The 22,273-nt window shown below is 40.8% G+C and overlaps 1 protein-coding gene across 6 annotated transcripts in view; it reads right to left on the bottom strand.

The window, feature by feature from the left end:
* MACROD2 (mono-ADP ribosylhydrolase 2) overlaps positions 1 to 22,273 on the bottom strand; it is an 895,555-nt gene that overhangs the window by 40,605 nt on the left and 832,677 nt on the right. For all 6 annotated transcript variants that reach the window (XM_062610811.1, XM_062610792.1, XM_062610793.1 and 3 more), the window contains 4 exons: positions 13,754 to 13,816; positions 10,300 to 10,368; positions 943 to 1,020; positions 257 to 331 (listed from right to left, as the gene is read on the bottom strand). In XM_062610811.1, coding sequence (XP_062466795.1) covers positions 257 to 331; positions 943 to 1,020; positions 10,300 to 10,368; positions 13,754 to 13,816 — 285 coding nt within the window. The remainder of the gene's footprint in view (positions 1 to 256; positions 332 to 942; positions 1,021 to 10,299; positions 10,369 to 13,753; positions 13,817 to 22,273) is intronic.

Below are 22,273 nucleotides of genomic sequence, written 5' to 3'. Positions count from 1 at the left end.
AATATGAAATGCAATGTTAACTTCTTTCCCTAGCAGTCACAGTCACTAAAACGTCAGCTTTTATCACTGAGAAGCCATAGATACTCCCCTGCTCAGGGTGGAATTTAGAGTTACCATAAGAAGATCTGGCTCCACAGATTTAACTTAGTAGGTATGGAGAAAGAAAGATAACTTAAACACTACTGATAAATCGCAAGCAATAGCTACTGTTTCTGCCTGTTAATCTTGCTCTTTGGTTTCAAGGCATACGCAATACCTTCTATTTCCATGCAGGAGGTTTGGGAATCTGCCCCAGTTTTCATCTCCTCCTCTGCTAAATCATCCTGTTGTCCTGTTAACACGACAAATTGAAAATGACATCAGCATGATGGCTGCATGCAGGCAACAGCAAGTTCCTTAAAACAGGACCCAAACCTAATATATAGCATGGTACTTCCCAGCCAAATACCACTTTTCTTCTATTTAACCAACAACGTTGAACTTAGTTTATAAGTGAAAATGTCACTTAACAAACTCCAAGCATTAAGTATGAAATGCCTGGTCAAAACTGACCCTTGCATCACTTTTTTTTCTTCTTCCGTCAGCCTTGACACTGTGTTTCTCATAGGAGCTGTTGCAAAGCACTTGCACTTGGCAGTCACTTTAAAAGGAACAGAATCACCCCACAGGCTTTTAGAACAACAAAAGGAAGGATAATAATAACAATGCTATGAACCTGCGATCAATATGGTTAAACCCACATATTTGGAGAGGAGCATCTTTTCCAGTAACATGAGATTACTGCACCACAACTAGTTGGCACACAACCTCTAGCAACCAACTAGCATTTTCTTAATGTGGTAGAGGTCAGGCTGAACCCCCCCGGATGCTGAAACTGGAAGAACTACGGCTCCCAACTGGTTCATTATCTCTATCTTTAAGAATTTTGATACAAAACTTTACCTTTGGCTTGATCTTGATCGCACCCCATGGGATACGCTGGGTCATTCTCCTGCGCGCCTTCGGAGTCTTTGAGGGAGTCTGAGGAAACAGCAAACAAACAAACAAATGCTGCAGCAGTTTTCATGCTGGAAAAGTCAGGTAGTTACTTCAGACATGGGTAGCCCTTAGGTGTTCGCTTCACATGCTAGAGACACTGACAGATTTTCTACCTGTTTAACCACAGTCTTACATACTACAAAAATATACTCGTGGGTTTCAATTATTCAAATTGATTTCAGAGCCTGTACACTTACTGTGCAGTTTTTTGCCTGCAGTACAAATCTTAAACAAGGAGCTGGCAAAAAAGGATGTGTAAGAATAATCGGCAGCGCTATGTAGAATTCTATTTCTAACGAATGGAGTGGCACAACGCTATGAGAAACAGCACGAACCATCAACTTGATAAATAAAGTGATATCTTACTTATTTAGAACAACACTTTTCATGGTTGGATTTCCACAAGCTTGACAAGTATTAAATCCTGTAACTCCTAGTGCAAATCCTAGCCTCATTTCACTTGATGACAGAACTCCCAAGGTCATTACTGTGGCCAAGACTGCTGTTCTTTCGGGAGCAGACCACCGTAATGAACTGCCCAAAGCCATATTTTGAACCAGTGGCACGTAAGTCTGATCACTATGCTCTCTGCAGTCTTCATAAACACAGGGCATTATTTTGTGTGTCAAACATTTTCTCACAACAGCCACTCCTTAGCTTCTGCTTGGGGATGGAGAACTGCATCATTCCATCGCAGCCAGGAAATCACAGCAACACAGCCACCCGTTTCAGCTCTGCTCATCTGTGTAACACACAGCTTCCATGGATAAAGAGCTCTCCGAGCCTCATTAAGAAACACCTCTGATCTAACTGGACATATCTGCAAACTACAGGGGTAAGTACACTTGAGGTCATAACAACAGTAACAGATAATCAGAATTCTCATTCCAGAGTGAAACACTTTCTGAAATGCTGCTGGATGGAAAACCTGAGCAACAGTGCCAAAAGATCTACAGTGCATGGTAATAAATTATGCTATGACAGCTCTACTTCTGGAAGGTTCCTTTCTACAATACAGCAGAGCAAATCTTACAATATTCCAAAGGATGCCTCTATAAAACCCGGTTCCTGAAACTTGCCAAGAATAATCTCTGATGGGTAAGTGAGAAAGCTGGGTTGTTAACATCTGATCCAAATTTAATAATCTGTGGAAGAGGTATGCACTGAAAGTGTGTGGCTTTAATTAACTGCAAATAATCCCCCAAGGCAAATATTTAATTACCTGCACAGCTTCTTACCTCTTTTGTGGCGTGACAATAAGTTATAAATCCAAGTTTGAAAGCAGAATAACTCACTGATACACAATTTGCTAAAATTTGCCCTTGCTGCACTTTCTTTCGCCCTACTGTGGACATAAAATGTTACTCACTGCTATCAGCTGGACCACTGTGCTGGCCTTTCACACTAGGATGCCACATTGTGCTATGAGTTACAAGGGATTACCCTATCTGCCCAAATCAGAGCAAAAATAAATCAGAATTTCATCAAATTCCAAGTTTAATCAGAAAGTGAGTTGAAGGACCTCTTGGTATAAATGGGAATGGCACTAAAAATCCATAGGGAATTTTTCAAGCAAGCTTTAAACCACTGAGTGAAATTCTGGCTTTGCTGAAGTTTTTGACAAAGCTTTCAGGACATCAAACAACCCAAGTTTTGTACCACCTGTAGCCCCATACTCTCAAGTAATATAATCTTTTCCTGTATGATTGAGTTGCATGTTCTTAAAAGGAGCTGTACAGACAAAGCTGGAATCAGAAGTCCTCTGCCTTAAGTACTGTGCAGACCTTAAGTACTGTACATAGCCCTTCAAATAGCTGAAAGTGATGACACAGTGTGGTATTACCTCCTGTGGGTGGAAGAGATGCACGTGCTCTGTCCCATCAGACCCTTAGAGCTATCTACTGTACACTTATTGAACAGTACTTCATACTCCTGGACCTGTGCCTTTAATCTCAGTTCCCAGGTGTCACGTTTTCTTCCAGAATGAGGAATGACTCCAATTTCATGCAAAAATCAATCCTCCGCATCAGAGGAACAATTACACACTTTTGGTCAATAATAACAAATGGAGTTTAAGGAGCATTGTGCTTGGCTGATATATGGGCCCTGTCATGCTGCTGTTTGTCATGGAGCATCGCATAGCTTATGGCAAACTACAGTCATCACATCGTGTGGGGAACTGTTATTCCCACCCCTGGGCACAGCTGGCAGCCTGACTCCACAGCTGTGCTGAGCATCACTGTTAGGCACCACAGCTAGGGTCCACCTATGCTATTTGGCACATCTTCACACGTTCCCATAGCTGGCTCTGCAAAGTTTATTCTTATGGGATTGCAATTTTGTGTTAAACATTCACTTATATTATTAAAGAGTTTTCGAATTGTTCCAGGGCTCAAGAAAACAATTTCACTGAACAGAATTCCAAGTTATCCCGGACAATATACAATGATAATTTTGCACAAGTTATATTTTGTAAAGCTTGTTTCTGAAAGGAGCAGAACATCGACAGAAGTTACTCTCTGTAAGAGTCCACTGCTCTTATTCCAGCAGCAGAAATCAGACTGTGCATTACTAAGCAGATTCTGAATTTCAAAATCTTTAGGGTCAAGACCATGTCAAAGATTTCTTCTTTTCAAATGCAAATATTAGATCAAATATTCAAGCCAAAAGGTCCAAAGACAGATTTACTTTTAGGATTAACACAAATAAATTGAAGAAAAGGAATAAACCCAGATTTATGAAGAAAATCTGAGACAAGCAAAAGTGTAAGACCAAATGCATCAGTCAATTAAAGCAGTTCCCAAATTGGACACAAAGCGAGAGTGTCACCTCCATTTCAGTTGCCAAGGAGCTCTGGGAATCTCACAAATGCTGATGATATGCTACTTTCTGCAAGCAAGTTTTCACCAGGGAAGTTGTATTCCTCAGGCTCAGCTGGTTCTCTGTGCTCACTTAGCCCTTTAGAACTGTATGGAACTGGGCAGAAGCCAGTACCATAGTCCTAAACAAGTCCAGGCTCTACAGAATCTTTGGTCATTCTTAAAGGCCTTCATTAACATCTAACTGACTACAGAACTAACCCTGATTTTTTAAATGGCATGAAGCAGTGTTAGTCTTCTCTTAATACAGCTACTTAAGTCATACTGCAGAATGCAAGTCAGGATATTATTTTGCAGCACAGCATGCTTATTTTTTTGGTAACACAATGCTGGGCACTATTTACCTTGGGTAACAGCAGATTGGGATTGTAAGGGTTAACATTCCTGCAGGCAGGACTGAAAATAGCCTGTTTCTGATACTACGCTGGAGCACACTTCCTAATGTCATCATTGATCACACACGAATGAACCAAACATGACATTTAATTACACAAATGAACCAACGACAGGCCAGTTTTACCTACTGTACATCAAGCATTGAAGTGCTCAGTGAAATCTGAGCATCCCTTAGTTCCTCCAAACATGCTTTTACCTAGTGGCCGCAGTGACAGTAGCAGGAGTGCTTGGCTCTGCACCCCTCCATTGTATTGAAACAAATGTCTTGTGGTGCTGCATGGTTAAACCCACCTGGAAATCAGCCCTAATCTTTAACAACCCATGAAGAAGATACTTGGACTATAAGCAAATCAGAACACCCCAAAGTATATTCACGGTTCCAACATATCAACTGTGTGCTGAATTCAGCTCCAAGAAAAGCATGTAGCTTGCAATAAGCTATCAATCCTACCCTTCCTGCCAATAATCAGACACTATTTTGTCTAAATACTGCATAAACCCCCATGCTTTTCCATGTCATTCATATTTTTTCTTGACTGTATAAAGCAATGCTGCTCAAACAAAATTTTGCAAATGCTAAGGAAGAGGAGAAATGGTAAGATCTGAATGTTAAGTGATTTTAATGATCTTTTAAAATTCACTTCCCCAGCTCTCTCTGTATGGCTTATTTACTGAGTCGTTTCTAATGTGCAACACACCTGGGTCCTGCACACAGCATAGATAAATCACCATGTTTTAGGGAACTGTAAGAAGATTAAAGAGGGAAAAAGCTGGTCATTATGAAAGAAACAGGTTCAGTGTGTTTTATTTTTTAAGCATGATACTGTGAAAAATGACTGGAATATTTCCAGAGTGAAAGAAATCAAGCAGGCGTCTAAAATTACAGGTAATGGTGTGCACGGAGGCTGCCACATGATTAGGGTATTCTTTTGCCTCATAAACTGAGGAAAATGTGTTAAAATGAAGTCCTATAAAATGGTGATTTATGAGAAGTTAGGGAGATATTCTTGAGCTTTGGCTTTAAAATGTTATTTTTATATCCACCAAGATTTCATTTTAATCTGCCTTTATGACAGATTAGATTTATTGGAGTTTATATGCCTTGGTAGATCAGACCTTTTTAGGTGTAACAACCTGTAGAGATATTTTTGCAAGTGTTCAGGCAATAGACCAGTTCATCTCCACAGGTGGGGTCCATCAAATAATGCTCTCACCCACCTGTGCTTTGAGCTGACAGAAGAGCATCTCCTCTAACCTCACCTTCTGTCCACAGGAGGAATTTCAGGCACAGCTGGTACAATATCTGTGGGCATCCTGCTGCTGCCATAAGGGGCAGGACCTGTTGTGCAGGGCTTTGGGATAGGAAAAAGCTGAAGCAAACCCTTGTCTGCTTTAGTCAGACCCTTCCCAGGAGAAGATGCTGCACAGCTGAAGCTAAGGGTTGAAGCAGGGAGATGGAAGGAGCCGGCACTCACATCAGACAGACGGGAGCACAGCTGGATGGCTCCAGGTCAGCTAATGTTTAAAAACAAGTAGTATCTAAATAAACCAGCTCAGGAGATTAGTGTTAGCTGTTGCAGCTGCCTGTACTGGTGAAGGGCAGAGCAGAAAAATACCTCTTGAGTAGTTTACGGGCTACAGATAGGTCAGTTTAAAAGGAAAAGTAAATAACCTGCATTATGCCCAGCTCGTCGGGACCATTATGGAGGGTGTTAGAACAGGCACTTGGTTGGAAGGTGATAGTTATGTACCTGGTTTAAAAAAGAACCAAATCACACCATTTAGTCCATGTTAGCCAATTTGCTTCCATATAAATCCTTCTCACCGAGGGAGAGAAAAATGCTATCACTGTAGCTGGCACACTGAGCCACAGCTATGGTTGGGGGTGTTGAAACTCTTCCATTAAAAAGGTTCTTTTTCAGTTACTTATAATTGAAATTTTTCAGGCTGAAATTTTCCAGGTCTAATCATAGCCTGAGGGTGAAGTGAAAACATTTCATTGGTAGCTGCTGAGCGCTCAGCACTTCTGAAAATCAGGTCATTCATTTAGATGTCTTAATATATACTTAAGAGCTGATTTTAAACACCTCTTTTTGAACATATTGGCCTTTCAGTCAACCTTTTTCACCCACTTATCAATGTCTAATTTATGTCGATTTTATGTCCCCTGCGTTTGAAATGCTCTATCTTCCAGTTTATCCCTTCTCCATCATTTTAGGACATCAAGATTTTTCTATGGTTAGAACTGCAGCTGGCTAAATGGGAAGGTCATATCCATGATGTTTTACAGGCAGGATAATTCCAGGCTTCTGGGTTGCACAGAATGCATCTTTAGGGCTAACCCTAGCCAAAGCATATATCTAATTCTGTTTCTGACAACAGAAGCCCTCCAGCTGACTGCATCTGATTCTATTTCAGAGAGTGTAGAGGAATAGTGACTTGCTTTAAATGGGACTCCCACAGGAGCCCAGACTTTGGTGAACACCTGGAAATAATTAATCGCTACTTTATTTTTAAAATTAATTAGCATATGATTTAATTTAGTTGACCTTCAAATGAAAATTCAGTTCTTATTAAGTGCTAATGAATTAAAATCAGCGCACTGTGCAGAGAGACTTTGCCTATGATTGCATAAGGGGGAGTTCATTCTTCACCTGTAGTAAATTCAGTTCCCTTTTTCATCTTTCCATCTGAAAGCCCTACCATTAAATCAGGTTAAACAGTAATTGGTAAGACAGGTAACTGAGGTGAAGATGCAGAATATTCTCTCCCACACACACACAAACTTGTTCTTTAAGAACTAAAAATAACCACAGGTTCAAACCAATCCCCAGTGATATACAATAGGGTCCATTTAAAATGGGTTTGTAGTCCTGGCACAATCTTGTATGGACAGGCATACTAGACTGAGTGCAGGCTGTCTGATATGTGTTTTATCTGCTGCATAAACTTTAATGACTTTAATCACTTTGCTCTGCCCTTACACTTCATAAAGAGAAGCATCTCCAACTTGAAATACGCTGTGTAGAAAGGATCTACTTCCATATGCACAGTAATGAAGCACTGCGAAGGTGCTGCCTGGAGATGTCAGCTCTCCCCCTAAGAGCTAATAGTTATGCATGCAAGTTTTCAAGGGTAAAATTGGAACATATCTTTGCAGTATTTCCAGACAGTGGAAAGAGAAACTTGGCACAGACTGGAATAACAGGATATCTCCACAGCATAACAGCAAACATCTTGGTATTCTTCAATATGACTGCTCTGCTTCCCCTTTTTTTTTCCTGAGGACAGAGCACTAAAAAATACAGTCTGCTCAAAGGCCACTTGCACACTGAGTCCATAAGGATGTTTTTATATGAACAGTGTCTCTTCTATTGTGAATAACAGAAAAGGTCCACTTTCACATTAATATGAGAGTTGTAATCTCACAGTAGGTTTTTGTTCTAAACAGAGCCCCTCAAAACATGATTCCTGCACTGTTCCATGCACTTAACACATACATCCCCTTTTATGTTTTCATCTTTGCCCTTTTCCTTTACAAAAACATGATCAACATGACTCAGGTAATACAAAAATACTACAACTTCATGGTAGCAGAGATGCCTGTGGTCTGTTTTGAATATCACCACATTTTAGAGCAATAAATAGCTACTTCAATGCCATTGCTATATTCTAATGCAGGAAATATGAGAAAAAATAAGCAGAAAACCTACTAGTCAACCTTAATTGGAGTCAAAATGCTTGTTTTGGTTCACTCACCAGAACTGCCATTTGAAGGACTGATGGACTTCCACAGTAGGCTTGGCAACCTCCTAATCCAAATGGTTTAAACTATACACTTTGGGAATGTGAAGCCTAGACTTATTTGCCACAAATCTCCTTTCAGGACAATTAGATGAAAGGACTGGAAAAAGCATAATTTCTTTAAATGCTTTACATCCCGTTCATTTAGTTGAAGATAAACTACAGAAATGAGTGTGTTCCAGAACCTGGCAGGTTTTAGCTGTGTTAACTCAGTGTGCAAACAATTTGAAGGCTGAAATATATTTTGGGAGCAGCAGGTGTTTTCAGAAATGCCAGGATTTTGTAAAAGTGCCATTTCCTGAGCGGGAACAAGTTTTTTGTAACACCAATGTTCCTTTTAAAACAACTCAGAATCTAAGATCTGAAAAGTTGAAGATCTACTAATGGAAATCAAGATCGAAACCATGGCCTGGTGGATGCAGCAGCCTCGTCACTCACAGGTCTTGGTCACATTTAGAAAACTAGCAAGTGAATCCCCAAATATGTTCTTTTCCTCAACATTCCTTCTTTCTACCTGTACAACTTTACAAACAAAATATATGGAGGAGAGTAAGTCTTGCTCCTTTCTCCCTGCCAGATGTTTTATGTCTTAATTTTGAAGAGAGGTAGGACATCAAAGAGAAACTGCTCTTTGGTTTTCTCAGGATGCTATCACTTCTGTCAACTTCTCCAGAGGCGAAAACACTAAATTCATAGCATATTATAGGAAAAGTGAGACCTAGAGCAAGATGGCTATTTTCCTGAGAAGAGACAACTAATACAATAGGTCAAAACCCCAGAGTACTGCATGGTCACTGAAAAGCTTATCAAAAGACACTGGCTTCATAGTCAGGAACAAGCACTCAAAACAATACCAAAATGGTGGGATCTCCAGTAAGACTGCAGACAGCAAAAAAAGATAAAATACTAACCCTCACATGATAAAAAAGGACAAACACACCTGATGGGGGAACTTACAGATACAGAATACATAAAGAGGCCAAATGTCAGTGAAAAAAGAGAAATGAATGGCAGGAAATCACAAACTGTGCTGGGGCTGAAACTATCCCTACTTCTGTATTCCACTAGCCTCGCCATGACTTTAATCTGTGAAGATAGCAAAAGCAAAAGCCAGTGCTTTTGCAAGGGTTTGTGGGCTTTTTTCCCCTGCAGGATAAATCAATCAGTTAAGAGAGCACTTAAATCAACCCGCACAAGGCTTTGAACTCATAATCAGGTAAGTATGTGGGTTCTTTAGCGTGTGTCTCTGGAACAAAAGGGCAAGATCTCACACCCCGTCACACTTATCTAGAAAAATGAGAAGAGAGTCAAGCAGTGATGCTGAATTAAACGTTAAATCTTTTAAAATAAATAAGTTAATGGATGTTAATAATTATGTTATCTCAGTAAAAAGCATTAAACGTTTCTATTAGTCTTTCCTGAAGGCTGTACTGATGGAGTGTCTTTATTATAGATAGCATAACTCCTGTTTTGAATTACCAGTAGTGGACAATTTATAAATCACCCAGGCTTTTTCCAGACGTATCCCCCCAAAAATGCCAGAACCTGTAGACTGGCACAAGCAATTAATAGTGTGATTATCAAAACCAGTACATCTGTGCACTGGATCCTATCTGTAAACCAACAACTCCACAGGAAAAAACTCAGCTTGAAACATTTAAATTAGATCATCTCTCTTGTTTTCTAAACTCCCTGTCATTTGGCCTCATGACACTTTTAAATATTTATCACAAACTAAATGATCTGAGTGCCCAGCACAGTCTGCACAAGACAAACATTACTTTCTCCCTCTCAATTATGACTTCATCTCCTCCTGTCTCTTCTTGATGTGTTTATAGCTATTGTGTTTTTCTTTTCCCCCATCAGGAGAGCACTGAATAGGAAGCTACTTTCTGCCCCAGAGAGCCCAAGCTTTGGGCTCATTTCTGATATGTCATGTAGGATATTTTAGTATTACCTCTATAACAAGGGGACTTAGGAATTCACAGCATCTCTCCTACCAGCACAACAGCTGGTGCCACGTACTTCATTAGAAAGGCTTTTGCAAATGAAAACTCAAGCATTTACCTATTTCTGTATTTTTTAACTGTGATTCTGGCAATTTCCAGGTAAAGGAAAAATAAAGCTTTATGAAATGTTCTCTTGGGACTGGATATTTTGAAATACAATTTGCAATCTGTACCTTTATCCTCGCTCAGCTCTATTTCTTCTGATGATGATAGGCTGGCTACAGCTGAAGGTTTCGTCTCCTCTGTAAGAACCAAAGGAAATGAAAAAGAAGTTATTCATTAGATAGCAAACTGATGAACCACTTCACTGAAAAAAAGCATTATGCCTTATTGAGGCAAGATACAAAACCTGAATTTGATTTGCTGGGCTTCCATCCATTCACATTGCATTCACTGGCCATTACTGGCCTGATTGTCTTCCCTAAGCCAGGGCTAAACTTCCATTACAACACTGCCAGATCAAGTCTATATTTCAATTTCTCATAATACAGAGAGGAACAGCTATCAGTTTCATAAGTAGCCTGGTGTTGCTATTTGCTTTGAGATTCCTATTTTCATTTAATCCATCTATTTTGAGACAAAAAAAAACCCAATTAAGGCATTCTTAACTTTAATCATGTCCCTGAATCCCACTGGAATCAAAATGATTACATGCAAATGCTTTCCTGAAAATAGAAGCTTTCATCAATCAGGCCTGAAATTTAGGAAGTCCCTGAAAATCTGCAGACTGGAGTTTTGTAATGGTAGAACCCACAGGTAAAAACTACCATAGTTAATAGATAAAACTAGGACCTGAATTTAATAGAATTAACTTCCACCATTGCTTTTCCTTGCCAATTTTCATAGTTCTAACCCCTTTATAAGCCCTTGTATTGATTCCTTTCGAAAGCCTTGCCTCTGATGATTCTGACAGAATTTTTGTCCTCATATAGGGGAGCATTTTTAACTAGCTTGAAAGAAGAGCTCTGAACCACCTGCCATTTTGTTTTTCCATGTGCTAACTGGGAAGTTCCCCGATGATGGACTGGAGGCCCTCTTTAAAAGAAACACACAGTAATAGCTGAAAAATTTCAGTCTTCATACACTATAACTGGCTTTTTCCTACTGCATAATAAGAATATATAAATGTTTATGTAATGGACTGGGTAAGAATAGCATCTATTTTTATTCCTACATTTTCTCATAATATAGAAGAAAATGATTTGTCATTTGTTACACTCGGATAAAGGTTATGCTTTTTGGTTCAGAAAATACAAATAAATTTAACATTTGATGGGATTGCTCCTTACAGTGATCATTCATAGTGATTAGAAATGCTTTAGGCATAAAAGTGCGTATCTTAGAAAATCAGGTCATTTCCTACTGCCAAGAAAGGGTGCAGAAGCAGCAATCTAAAAGTTCCTGATGACGTTTTGTCTGCACAATGCATAGAGTAGATAGCAGCAGCAATTCATTAGCTGAATGTAACTAACTCGAGGTAGTTGTACAGCTTCCTGTTCCTGTCACTGGGTGAACCAGTAGGGATAAACTTTAAGCCACATCATTTTCCCCTGTAACACTGTGTGCCTGGGGCCAAGGAGGTGATGCATGGACTACGCGCAGGCACAACGCTATCTTAAGGCACGTACCTAAAGCATGTTCTTAACGTATGACATTTTCTGGAGCTGGAATCTAAAATGTCTGGATCTTTTCTTTGACACTCTTCATGAGGGCAACAAAACACGACTACCAGTATGAGATAGCAAAAGAATGTACATCATGGCTCTGATAAACCAGCTCTGACAGTTTGTAACGTAACAAGTCATAATGATGGTTTGGGGAAAAACAGTGCATTTAACACCTCCTGTAGCAAAGCAGTAATTTAGAGAGGTATATATTCCTTGATTCTCTTGGGGAAAACGAAATATATCTCATTTAGTGAAACTGCTTTGGAGATCAAAATACCAGGAAAATACATATCCCTTCCAACTGAATGTAGCTGATAAGCACAATGGGCTGTATTTGGCATCACTAGTAAAACTGGGTTAAAAGAGGAACCTCTGCACTCAGAGCTAGGAGCTCTTGGAAGTACTAGCTCTCAGGTGAGCTAGCAGGCAAGAGTACGTGGTATGGTTAAAAGCTCAATGCTGCTTGGGCAAAGATATGTCCCTGCCTAGTCAGAGATTCAAAACAGAGCTTAGATTTAGACAGAGCAATTCATTCCTCCCTTTTCCCTGGTCCTTCCTGCCTGTTTAAATATAACTAGCATAAAAGTAAAAAACACAGGAAAGGAAACGTGGTTGTCCTCCAGCACTTAGAAAATACCACTGCATGCTTATCTCGGGAAGGGTCAAGGGCTTAGGTGCAAAGTTTGCTGAGGCCCATGGGAATCTTTTTTGTTCTGTATTACTGTGTGCCTATGGCTTCACCTCCCACTGCCTGCCCCGTGTGAGGACATAAAGAAGAGGTGATAAAGAGGACATGAAGGACTTCAAGCACTTGTGGACAGCATCATCTGTTAACACCTAGTTGCGAAGACTGACCTGTGGAGTGCAGGGAGAAATGCTGCACTCCCACAAACACAGTGCTTCATGTATAGGACAAATAGGACCCCTCATCAAAGGAATTCCTCCTCTGGAAACAGCCACAATGCAGTAAGCAAACCAGACAAGCCGAGAATATAGGCCTTCTGAATTTTTCTGCTGCATTTACTGGCTGGCCTTCTTCAGCTCAATCTTCCACAGACCAAAACCAATCTTCAATTCTGATTAAAACCCCAATGTAATAAAAGTTCTGACGGAGAGAGTTTGATACTCTCTGGATTAAGTATGTATAGGCAACATCCTGCACTATAATGAGAAAACCCCCAAACAAACAAGAAAAGCATTGTATTACATGTAATACTACACTAAAAGAAATCCTTGAGAAATAAGGGGATTTAGACATTTTGATTGTCGCACCAGCTCTTTTGGTAACTGATTCATTCCAGTTGTCTTTTGCATTGAAAAGAGCTGGGTAGGATGGAAACCACAACCATAAACAGAAAAATAAAGAATAGAAAACCTATTGTGAACACAGAGTGACACTGTATTTTAAAATACTGAACTGACTATAATCTATATGCATGCCACCTGCAAAACCCACTGCTCGTGAACTCTGACATTCCTTCGTTGTATATGAAATATCTTTCTGTATAGACTTAGATCTTCATAACCCCTGAGATTTGTGCAGACAATTTATTAAAACTTGAAAATACCCTGTAAAATCTCCAAAAGGGCAGTTTTCACCCGAAGCCTGCTTCCTCCTCCTCCAAATTTCCTTTTCCCTCGTTTCTATCCTCTGCAGAGGGCTACTCTGTTGTAGACAGAGGGAAAACAATTTCTTTCTAGTTAGAGGATTAGCTAGAGGTAAGTCCCCCTTAAAGGGAGAATGTAGAGCTGGTAAACTAAAGAGGGAAGTCTGCATTCCTGCACTGCAATACATTCATTCATAATGAATGGAGTTTGGTCTCTACTGGGAGAATTGCTCAAGACCTGAGCTAATCTGGTGAAAATGTACAAACATTCTCCTTCAATAGCATTGACTAGGGTTATTGTTCACCAAGGTGGATAAAAGCTAAGAAAGTCCTTTAAGAAACTCAGCACAAACCTGCTTTTTCACTCTGGGCCTCCATTTCTTCAGTGTTTTGCTTCTCCTCTGTGCTGTTACCACCTACAGAGGAAAATACATAAAAAAATATTTATGATATCTTTTATTGGCCACAGCAGCAGCAATATTAATTGTAACCAATTCAGCATAACCTGCTAATTTATAGCAAGGCACTGTGATAAAAGAGGAGAGACATAAAGGTAAAGTGAAAAAACCTGCAAACATAACCAGTCACATTTAGACCAGTCACATCTTCACATCTCAAGCTGAGGAAGGGGGGTTAGATTAAATATTTTATTTCAATAAGCACACTGGAAATATCTGTATGTCAAATAAAGGTATGTTTCCCTAAACACTGCCTGCAATAGATGAAATTGTTGCTTTATCTTAGTCTATGCATTTTATACAGATTATTTTCTAGGATTCTTTTCCTCCAGAAACACTTCCACCAGATCCTTTGAAGTGACTGCTTCGGACTCACGGAACCTACTTTAATGCCAATGGAAGGTAAGAATCAGAGGGAAAGAATCACCTGAGTTTAATTTTAAAGCAAAAGGCACAGTGCCACTTAGCATAAAGTATAAAAATGCATCACAAACGACTGCAAAGAACAGAGCAAAATAAACCCAAGTAAGACTGCTAGCATTGAATGCATTCTCCCCCTTCACAGTCATTCCCAATTTTATCCACTACTTTGCATTCATATTCATTACCCATCTTTTTCCCTTCAGCTCCCTTTTGGAAGGCGGGTACTGAACAGTGAATTGCCACAGAGAAAACTAACACCCCAGGGAACATCTATGGATCAAGCTCTCTTAACCTTTGCTTGGCCTGATTAGAAACGTATTGGGAAGTCTGTATTTTCAATGATGGAGAAGGCTCTTATAGCTTCATAATCATATTAGAGGCTGCAGTGCAGCATGCTGGATCAGATGCGGTGGTTACACTCCCTCTTCTCCAGCATGGCAAGGTAGATGGTGAGAACAGCTGAGTACCAGCCTTAATGAGGCATTTGAAAAACTGACTGCTGAGAACATATACAGGGAGAAATGAAATTCATTCCCAGGCCTGTAAATGGCTTGGTAATGATACACATATTTTTTTTCTGTGATCTTTTCTGGCTCCTGGGTTTTTCTGATTACAGCTTCTCTAAAGCAACATGGTTAAAGTTCCTCGTGTCACCACTTTGCTTTTACTTAAAACACGGAGTCTGTTGAGGAGAACAGCAGTAGCCCAAATGCAATTATGGGGATGGAAGAAAAACTGAGAAAGCATGTGTTTTTCAGGAGCAAATACACGTCTGGTGGCACGCAGCATTCAGCTCCTACTTAGAGGCTGAGGTATGATGCTCTCCCTTTCCAGCAGGCAATACATCCTGGCATCCAGCAGATGGGACTAGTGGAGAAGTATTTCCAGGCTGACCCTGCACGGAGCTGCTCTCAGGAGGAGAGGAGATAGAACAGGAGCTTGACACCCCACCTGAGAGGTGAGAGGTGAGCAGGGGGCGGCTGACAGCCATCAGCGGGGACTCGGGCCTCCTGCCTGTTGGTAACTCTTTGTACCGACTTCAACCAGCCTCGATGCCTCGCTATAGTGATTTCTTCTCACATTAGTGAGCTCTAACCTGTAAAAAATTGCATTACATGGATGACCAAAACGGCTTGATAAAACCAGCTGGGTTTTCCCTTCCCCTGCTTGAAATCCAAAAGCATTATTTTCAAACTCAGCATTCTGCCTGTCCACACATGACAGGAGGACTGCACACAAAACAGACTTAGCTGAGCTAGAAGATAAACTTTTCTCTCCCCCTCCCCTCCTCTTTTAAAACACAGGCTTGAGACTTTGCAAGCTTTGCAGCAAGCCATTAACAAATAAGGAAACACAGCCTTTGCATCACCAGGATGTGTGTTTCAGAGGGATAAAGTCACCTAGCCCAGGAGTCGCAGGAAGGAACAGTACGTTCGAAGCAATCCCACAACACAACAGCACAGTGACACTTGAAAAATCTTCGCCATTAGGTCAGATCCAAAGAGAATACCGCACCACTGCGCAACAAGGGGTGCCAAAGCTGAAAGGATTTAATTACGGCCAAGTGCAACATGTTCCGCTCAGCACAGATTTTACATTCAGAAAAAGCAGGTCAGGGATAAATGGTAACTACCTGAAAATCACTGAAAATCATTTCAGCAATCATCTTACTGTGTTCACAACATAAAACTGTGTTTCCAGATGATCCTTGTTTCTTCACTCATTACAAGGATGACTACAACCATGAGTTATTTGGCTAAAACCAGGTATTTCAAAGGCTCGTTCATGTTTATTGTTAAGGGATGACATCTCTTGTTAAAGACACTTATGCAAAGAGAAACTATCGTCTGATTCATCAATTATCAGATAAAGCACATATTCACCAGTACGCTTTGTCAACCCAAAGTCTATTATCTCACTGGAGATTCACTGTTTAAAACTGATAAAATAGAAGGATAATTACAGCAATACACTGGATTCTCAACATGTTTTCCATCTAACACTTCATTTCATTCCTTTAGAAAGAGAAATGTAAAAGACTTCAAGCAGAAGCTTCACCTCTTGTACTCTGACCCAGTCCAGCAGACTGACTGGATTGTGACATGAAAATTAATCTTGAGCAGCATATTGAAAGTATGCGTTGTGCCTCTCAAGGCACTCCAACAGAATTAGAGAAAAGGAAATGCTAAAACATTAAGAGTGGACAGGTGATCCTCTAGTGAATGGCCAGCAGAAGGAAGGGTTAAGCTCTGCTCGGCCTGGAGAATCTCTTCATCTCAGGAGAAAGGGAGGAAGCGGAGTATGAATACACCAATAAGAAAGCAAACTATAGGGTGGAGACGTGACTAATCCCAAAGCCTCTGACAAACAGTTTTTTCCAGTTTTTAAAACCCTTCTAATGAGCCTCTCACTGAGTGTCTTTTACTGATGAAGAGTCTGTCTGTAATTATTGCTCTCCATTGGAGCTGGGTGCAGAGCAAATGGAAAGGCTTTAAGCAGCACATGCTCATGGCAAAGAGCTGGAAACATATTTTACAGAAGTAGCAAGCCAATTTTTCACCATATTTTTATTCACCCCAGCTCTCCCTTTCTCCAGGCAGAAAAGCCAGACCCAGCGCATTTCCCTTGAGTCTTTCCCATGACATTATTTGTAATAAAAATGTCTTTTCCAGTGGATGGCTTCTACAGTATTTCCCATCCTTCTCTTTCCAGTACTGCAGCAATTGGTGATTGCATTTCCTTTAGGTGAAAGCCATCCTCACAGTATCTGCGCTTCTATTATACTAGTAATTGAACAGCAATCTGTCATTCACTCCAAAGGAGACAGAAAAAGTGGCGAACGGAATGTCATGTCATTTTAGGCCAGCAAATGTAAATGATCTTGAGCCATATCAAAAGACGAATGGGAACATCTGTTTCTTTTCCCTGGCATGGCAGTGAGTTAAAAAAAACGGAGTTTGAGAATTACAGTAGCGCCATATGAACAAAATAAGCACATCAGACACTAAAATACCTACTCCTGGCCATATATTTTTCTTTCCCTTGGCAAGTTAACTTCTGCCTTATAGGTGCTTGCTCTGTCCTCCTGGCCTTTTTCTTTGAGATCAGGAAGAAAATTCACCCCCCAAATGATACATACAGGCTAAGCAGTGATCAGTCAGCACACTCAGCAAGTTGGCATTGCAAGCGGCACTTCTAACTAAACTAGGAAACCAGATACTCTCATAGTGCCTGCCCACTTTATGTTAAGGAGAGGTATTTAGCATGCACGGTGATACGCCAGCTGCAGTAGCAGCCCCAAACAAAGCAGATAAAATGATAAATAATAAGCCTGCAGTCAAATTTGAGAGGACAAGATCCCTATGAAAGTCCAGAGGACAAACTCCCAGCAGCAGCACCAGAGCAGGCTTTAGTATTCTTCCCATTTTCACTGTGAAAGCCTGGAGACACGAGGCTTTTTACACCTCTCCTTGTTCTTGCAACAAACATGGCCAGTCAAAAATATTAATAGCCTGCTGGCCTCTTGGCTCTTCTCATTCCAGAGCTGAGTAAGTGCCAGGTTTGCTCATACACCTACTCCTTTTCAGCAATACCTTTCTCCATAAGCAGTGACATACTGGAAGCTGAGATTAAAGTCAGCACCTCAAACACTGGTGCAAAAAAAGACATTTTCCAGAAGAAAACAGAATTGCAGGTAAGGTAGTTTTAGTTAAAGGAAGAAGTTCTGCGTAACCAGTACAAACCAGTCTACTTCTACCCCTCCAGCAGAGACGCTATTAATAGTAAATCTGTCTTCATCACTGAGAAAGTTGTACTTACATCATTGATAGCGTGTCAACAGAGTAATGTTCCTTCAAACAACCTCCTTCTTTCTGGAGTAGAAATAAAAGAGACAGAGAGCCAACACCTCAAGCTCACATCTGGTTTGCCACTCTCACCTCTCTGTGTATGTACCACACCAGGTCTGACCCTGTTACAACCCTGCTCTTGCCATGCGAGCCTGAGTGCATCCTCTGGCTCCCCAGGTGGCCAGTGGCTGAGCATCAATCCTGCGGTCTGGCCTCTGAATGTCTCTTCAAGCTGAGCCACGCTTCTATGCAAATGCAAATACAAACCAAGATCTGGCAGATAAAGGATGCCAGTTTTGAATTATCTTTTTTACAGCACAAAAATATTGCCATGGTAATCATACTAATGATATGAAGGTCCTTCTATGATACCAGGGAAACTAATTAATGAGAAAATTAAAAATACAGGCCTTGATCTTACAGCTGTTACATTCTGCACACGAGTAGATATGCTGACTACAGTGAAACTCCTAAACTGTGAGAAGAAAGCACACCTATATCCAGATATACACTCAAGATTACACAGCCTGAAGCCATTTTCAGACTATTCCAGTGGCAAAATGATATCACACGTAAAACAAAAAGCACATACACACAAAGACCATTATTGCAGAACTACAAACGCATTAAGATGAATCATTAGGGTAGTGGCCTGAGGTTACTGAGCATTTTCAGTTTGCATTTTAATTTCTTTTAATTAAATTATGATTTAGGTCAGTTTTAATCACTACTTGTATATAACCCCTCTGGGGTAAATTTTAAGAAGGGTTAGTAAGGAGTTATCGGCTGCAATTGTTTAATGGAGTTATGAGACTTCTTCCCTCTGTGCTGCTCCAAGGATTTATCTCACTGTAGATGCAGACCTGAACACAGTGCTGCCTCTGCACCCAGCCTAGCCAAGTTGTCAGCGTAATAAATAACAGGTTTTCATTTTCAGGCAGCATTGTCAAGGAGTGTGGGAAAAGAATGAGCAAACTGTAGCTCATGGGGATTATCTCAGAGGTTAAAAATAACACTATTGTATTTCACCTATGTAACGTCCTGAGAAATATAGGAGCCTAATCTAAAGCCCACTGAAGTCACTAGGCGTGCTCCACTTGCCTCACTCCTCCGTGGATGGCAAGGCAAGTAACTCTGCTTTGTTAGACCTTTCCTGGCTGGGGAAGAACCAGGGGACAACAGCTACAGCATCAACTTAGGTGCTTGGAAGACCCTTGCGCTCAAATTTGTCCCAAACCACTTCGTGCATAACATTGATGGGAACGTTGTGCTAGGCTGTTTTTTCACTGGGTGTAATTCTTCTTTCTGACATACAGCATGACTCAGATTTTGCAATACAGGTGCCTGGCAAAAGACATGTAAAATTTCATTGCCAAAGAGGTCAATCATTGCTATTTCTGACAATCTGCAACTGTGACTGCTCAAAACAAATGAAAGCAGACATCTCCTGGAACTTGAGCTGCCTAACATAACCAGAATATGGACATCACACCCTAGATGTCATATGCAGCCAGCACAGAGGACAAAGACACAACTGGTATTTGGATGCAGAAGATACATGTGCTGTGCTGCACAAGTGTTATCACTGTTATCATAGTATGCAGAAGTTGACAGAATCTGCTCATGTGAGTTGGTGCGTGTCAAAAAGCAGAGCTCAGAGCAGAACAGAGGAGCCCTGACTCCCAGCCCTTCAGGCAGGTCTACCTAAGAGACAGAGAAAGGAAGGGACCCCATACTTGAGTGAAGGTGCACAGTATGACCACAGATTTTATTGTTGCTACATCAATTTACAATGCATTCATACATTACTAGTGTGCCCTAGAGACTAGGGAACTGCACACCACTAAGGACTGAGGCACAACTGCTTTTCCAAGCCACAGTCAGAATTAAACATGAGACCTATTTCAATTTTTCTGCCTAGAGGTCATGAAAGCTTTCGGTGGGGCAATGTAGCAAAGTGAAGAAACGCACAGAGAAGCCACACAGGAGATCATACTTGGTAAAACCAGCAGGATGCAAACCATGCACTATTTTACATCAATATTTCAGAAGTAAGCAACTAGCCCCATCTTCCACAGTGGTCCTGAGCAATCACGATGGTTTACTGCTATTCACGTCACGGTTAGAAATGAGAAATGAATTCCTTGACAGATGAGCCCCCTGCAGGTACGCTGGTTTGTCACTGTGTATAATTCTCTTCTGACAACACTGCATTAGTCACTTTAGTAACTTCGTATTTCGCACCTCAGCTCATCCCAGGAGAAAGAAAATCTTCTCTGAAACATCTAGTGTAAAAACAGGAATTGCAACTGTTTGCCTGGTACAGTTTACACAAACATATGTACCGCTGCTAAACGAAACCCTAACAGGTAAATGGTCAATGCCATAGAACTGTGTGTCACCAGCAGAGGCCAACATGAGCTTCACTTTCAAACTTGCCTTGTGTAGCCTCTGCATGACAATTTAATGAAACAGTAGAAGCCACTTCAGCAATGAAAAGAATCTTCTAAGAAGGGCTTGCTCAGAGAGTGAACACAAACAAAAATACAGATAATGTCCTGTTTTCCCCTTGGCTAAGAGGAAGGTGATCACCCGATATTCTGAGAGCTGTAATCAGTCAAGACAGATGGTGGACTTCAAAACAGAAGTGAAAAAAGAAGCTATCAACCAGAGTGGATAGGGGTTATTAGCACCACTTTAAATATAACCGATCTGCGTTAAGGTGGAACGTTTCACAGGCATGTTTGATACACATGCTTCCCAGGGATTTCTTCTGTAGTACTTTATCTTCATTTAAAAAAATTTATAAGGATTTGGTTTGGTGGCAAAAAGAATACAGTAACTTCTAAGCTATCTTAATAAGAACTAGCACTTTTAAGGGCGAATAAGAGAGTGTGTGTGTTTGAAGTATAATTATGTGTCCAGATGTTCGTTTTTAGTAGATTGTGAGTGGAGCAGAAATTTACTGAAGAATATTGCTTCCCTGTGTAATGCAAAGAAGAAACATAGCTACAATTTCTCAACTGATAAAAGAACTCCTTGGTATATAAGCCAAAGAACTTTCTGAAACCAATCAGAAGTCAAATCTAGTTAATATTAATCCATATCTTAAAGAGAGAGACAATCAGGAACGCAGAGTATTAGAAGGCCCTTAGAAAAGATGCTCTGAGCACCGCTGTGTAATGGCAACACACAGCAGCTGTTGTAGCCATCCCCCAGCCCGAGGGAGGATTAAGCCCACCTCGAAGAAAAGCAGCACAAGCCAAGTAGCACTAATTTTTGTGGGTGCATACACTATATCCCTGTGAAGCCAGGGAGTGAGCCGCAAAGCTGCAAAATTCATAGTACATAAAGGAGAACCAGGAAGGGGAAGCTTTATTTTAGTCTCACAATTAAAGACTAACCTCTAGAAGGAGTTTTATTTTCTAGTCCTAAAATGAAGCACTTTTTGGGAGAAGGGATGAGAGAGGCCAGGGTGTCTCCTTGGTGACAATTCTACCCAATTGCCATGACCTCCTGAACCAATGCGCTGTCGAGATAAGATGCGACTCCATTTCATCTCATTTCTGCTGTGAACTCCAATTACTAGACTGACATCTCCCATGGACAGAGCATCCACTGAGTGAGGCAGGTCCCTCAGACTCCTGACACTACCAAACAACATTTCAGACATTTGATGTTGCCCTTGAAAGTCGAGGGGTCAACAGTGTGATGACCCCATCAGGCAAAGGAACCAACTCTACCAACTACCTTAAAGGTGATTTGTGTTCATTTTGACCTTCCTGGCTTGGCTTATCCATCAAACTGTTCTCCTTCCCACCAAGTGAACAGAAAGCAGACAAAGTTCATCCCATACAAGCAATTCTAATAGACCAGCTCCTTGCACATACACTGAGCTCAGGTAGGGTGATCATGTGAGATCAACAACCTGTCAGTCTATCAGGAAGAATCTGGTCATTCGTTCTGGGAGAAGCTTATGAGAAAAGCTGGAGCAAGACAACTTGCAGAGCTCCAGTTCTGTCTTCACATCCCTTGAGGCAGGGCAAGGAGGATCCTGACCTCAGGAGGCACAGAATGGTTTTTGTTTCATGGATTGATTATTTTTCTCCTGGAGAAGGAGAAAGATCAGGCATTTCTGCTGCTG

Source organism: Pezoporus occidentalis, unplaced genomic scaffold (genome assembly GCF_034315485.1).
Source record: "Pezoporus occidentalis ecotype Australia unplaced genomic scaffold, CSIRO_AGI_Poc_V1 ctg10, whole genome shotgun sequence".
NCBI lineage: Eukaryota > Metazoa > Chordata > Aves > Psittaciformes > Psittacidae > Pezoporus > Pezoporus occidentalis.
This window is presented reverse-complemented; position numbering and strand designations above follow the sequence as displayed.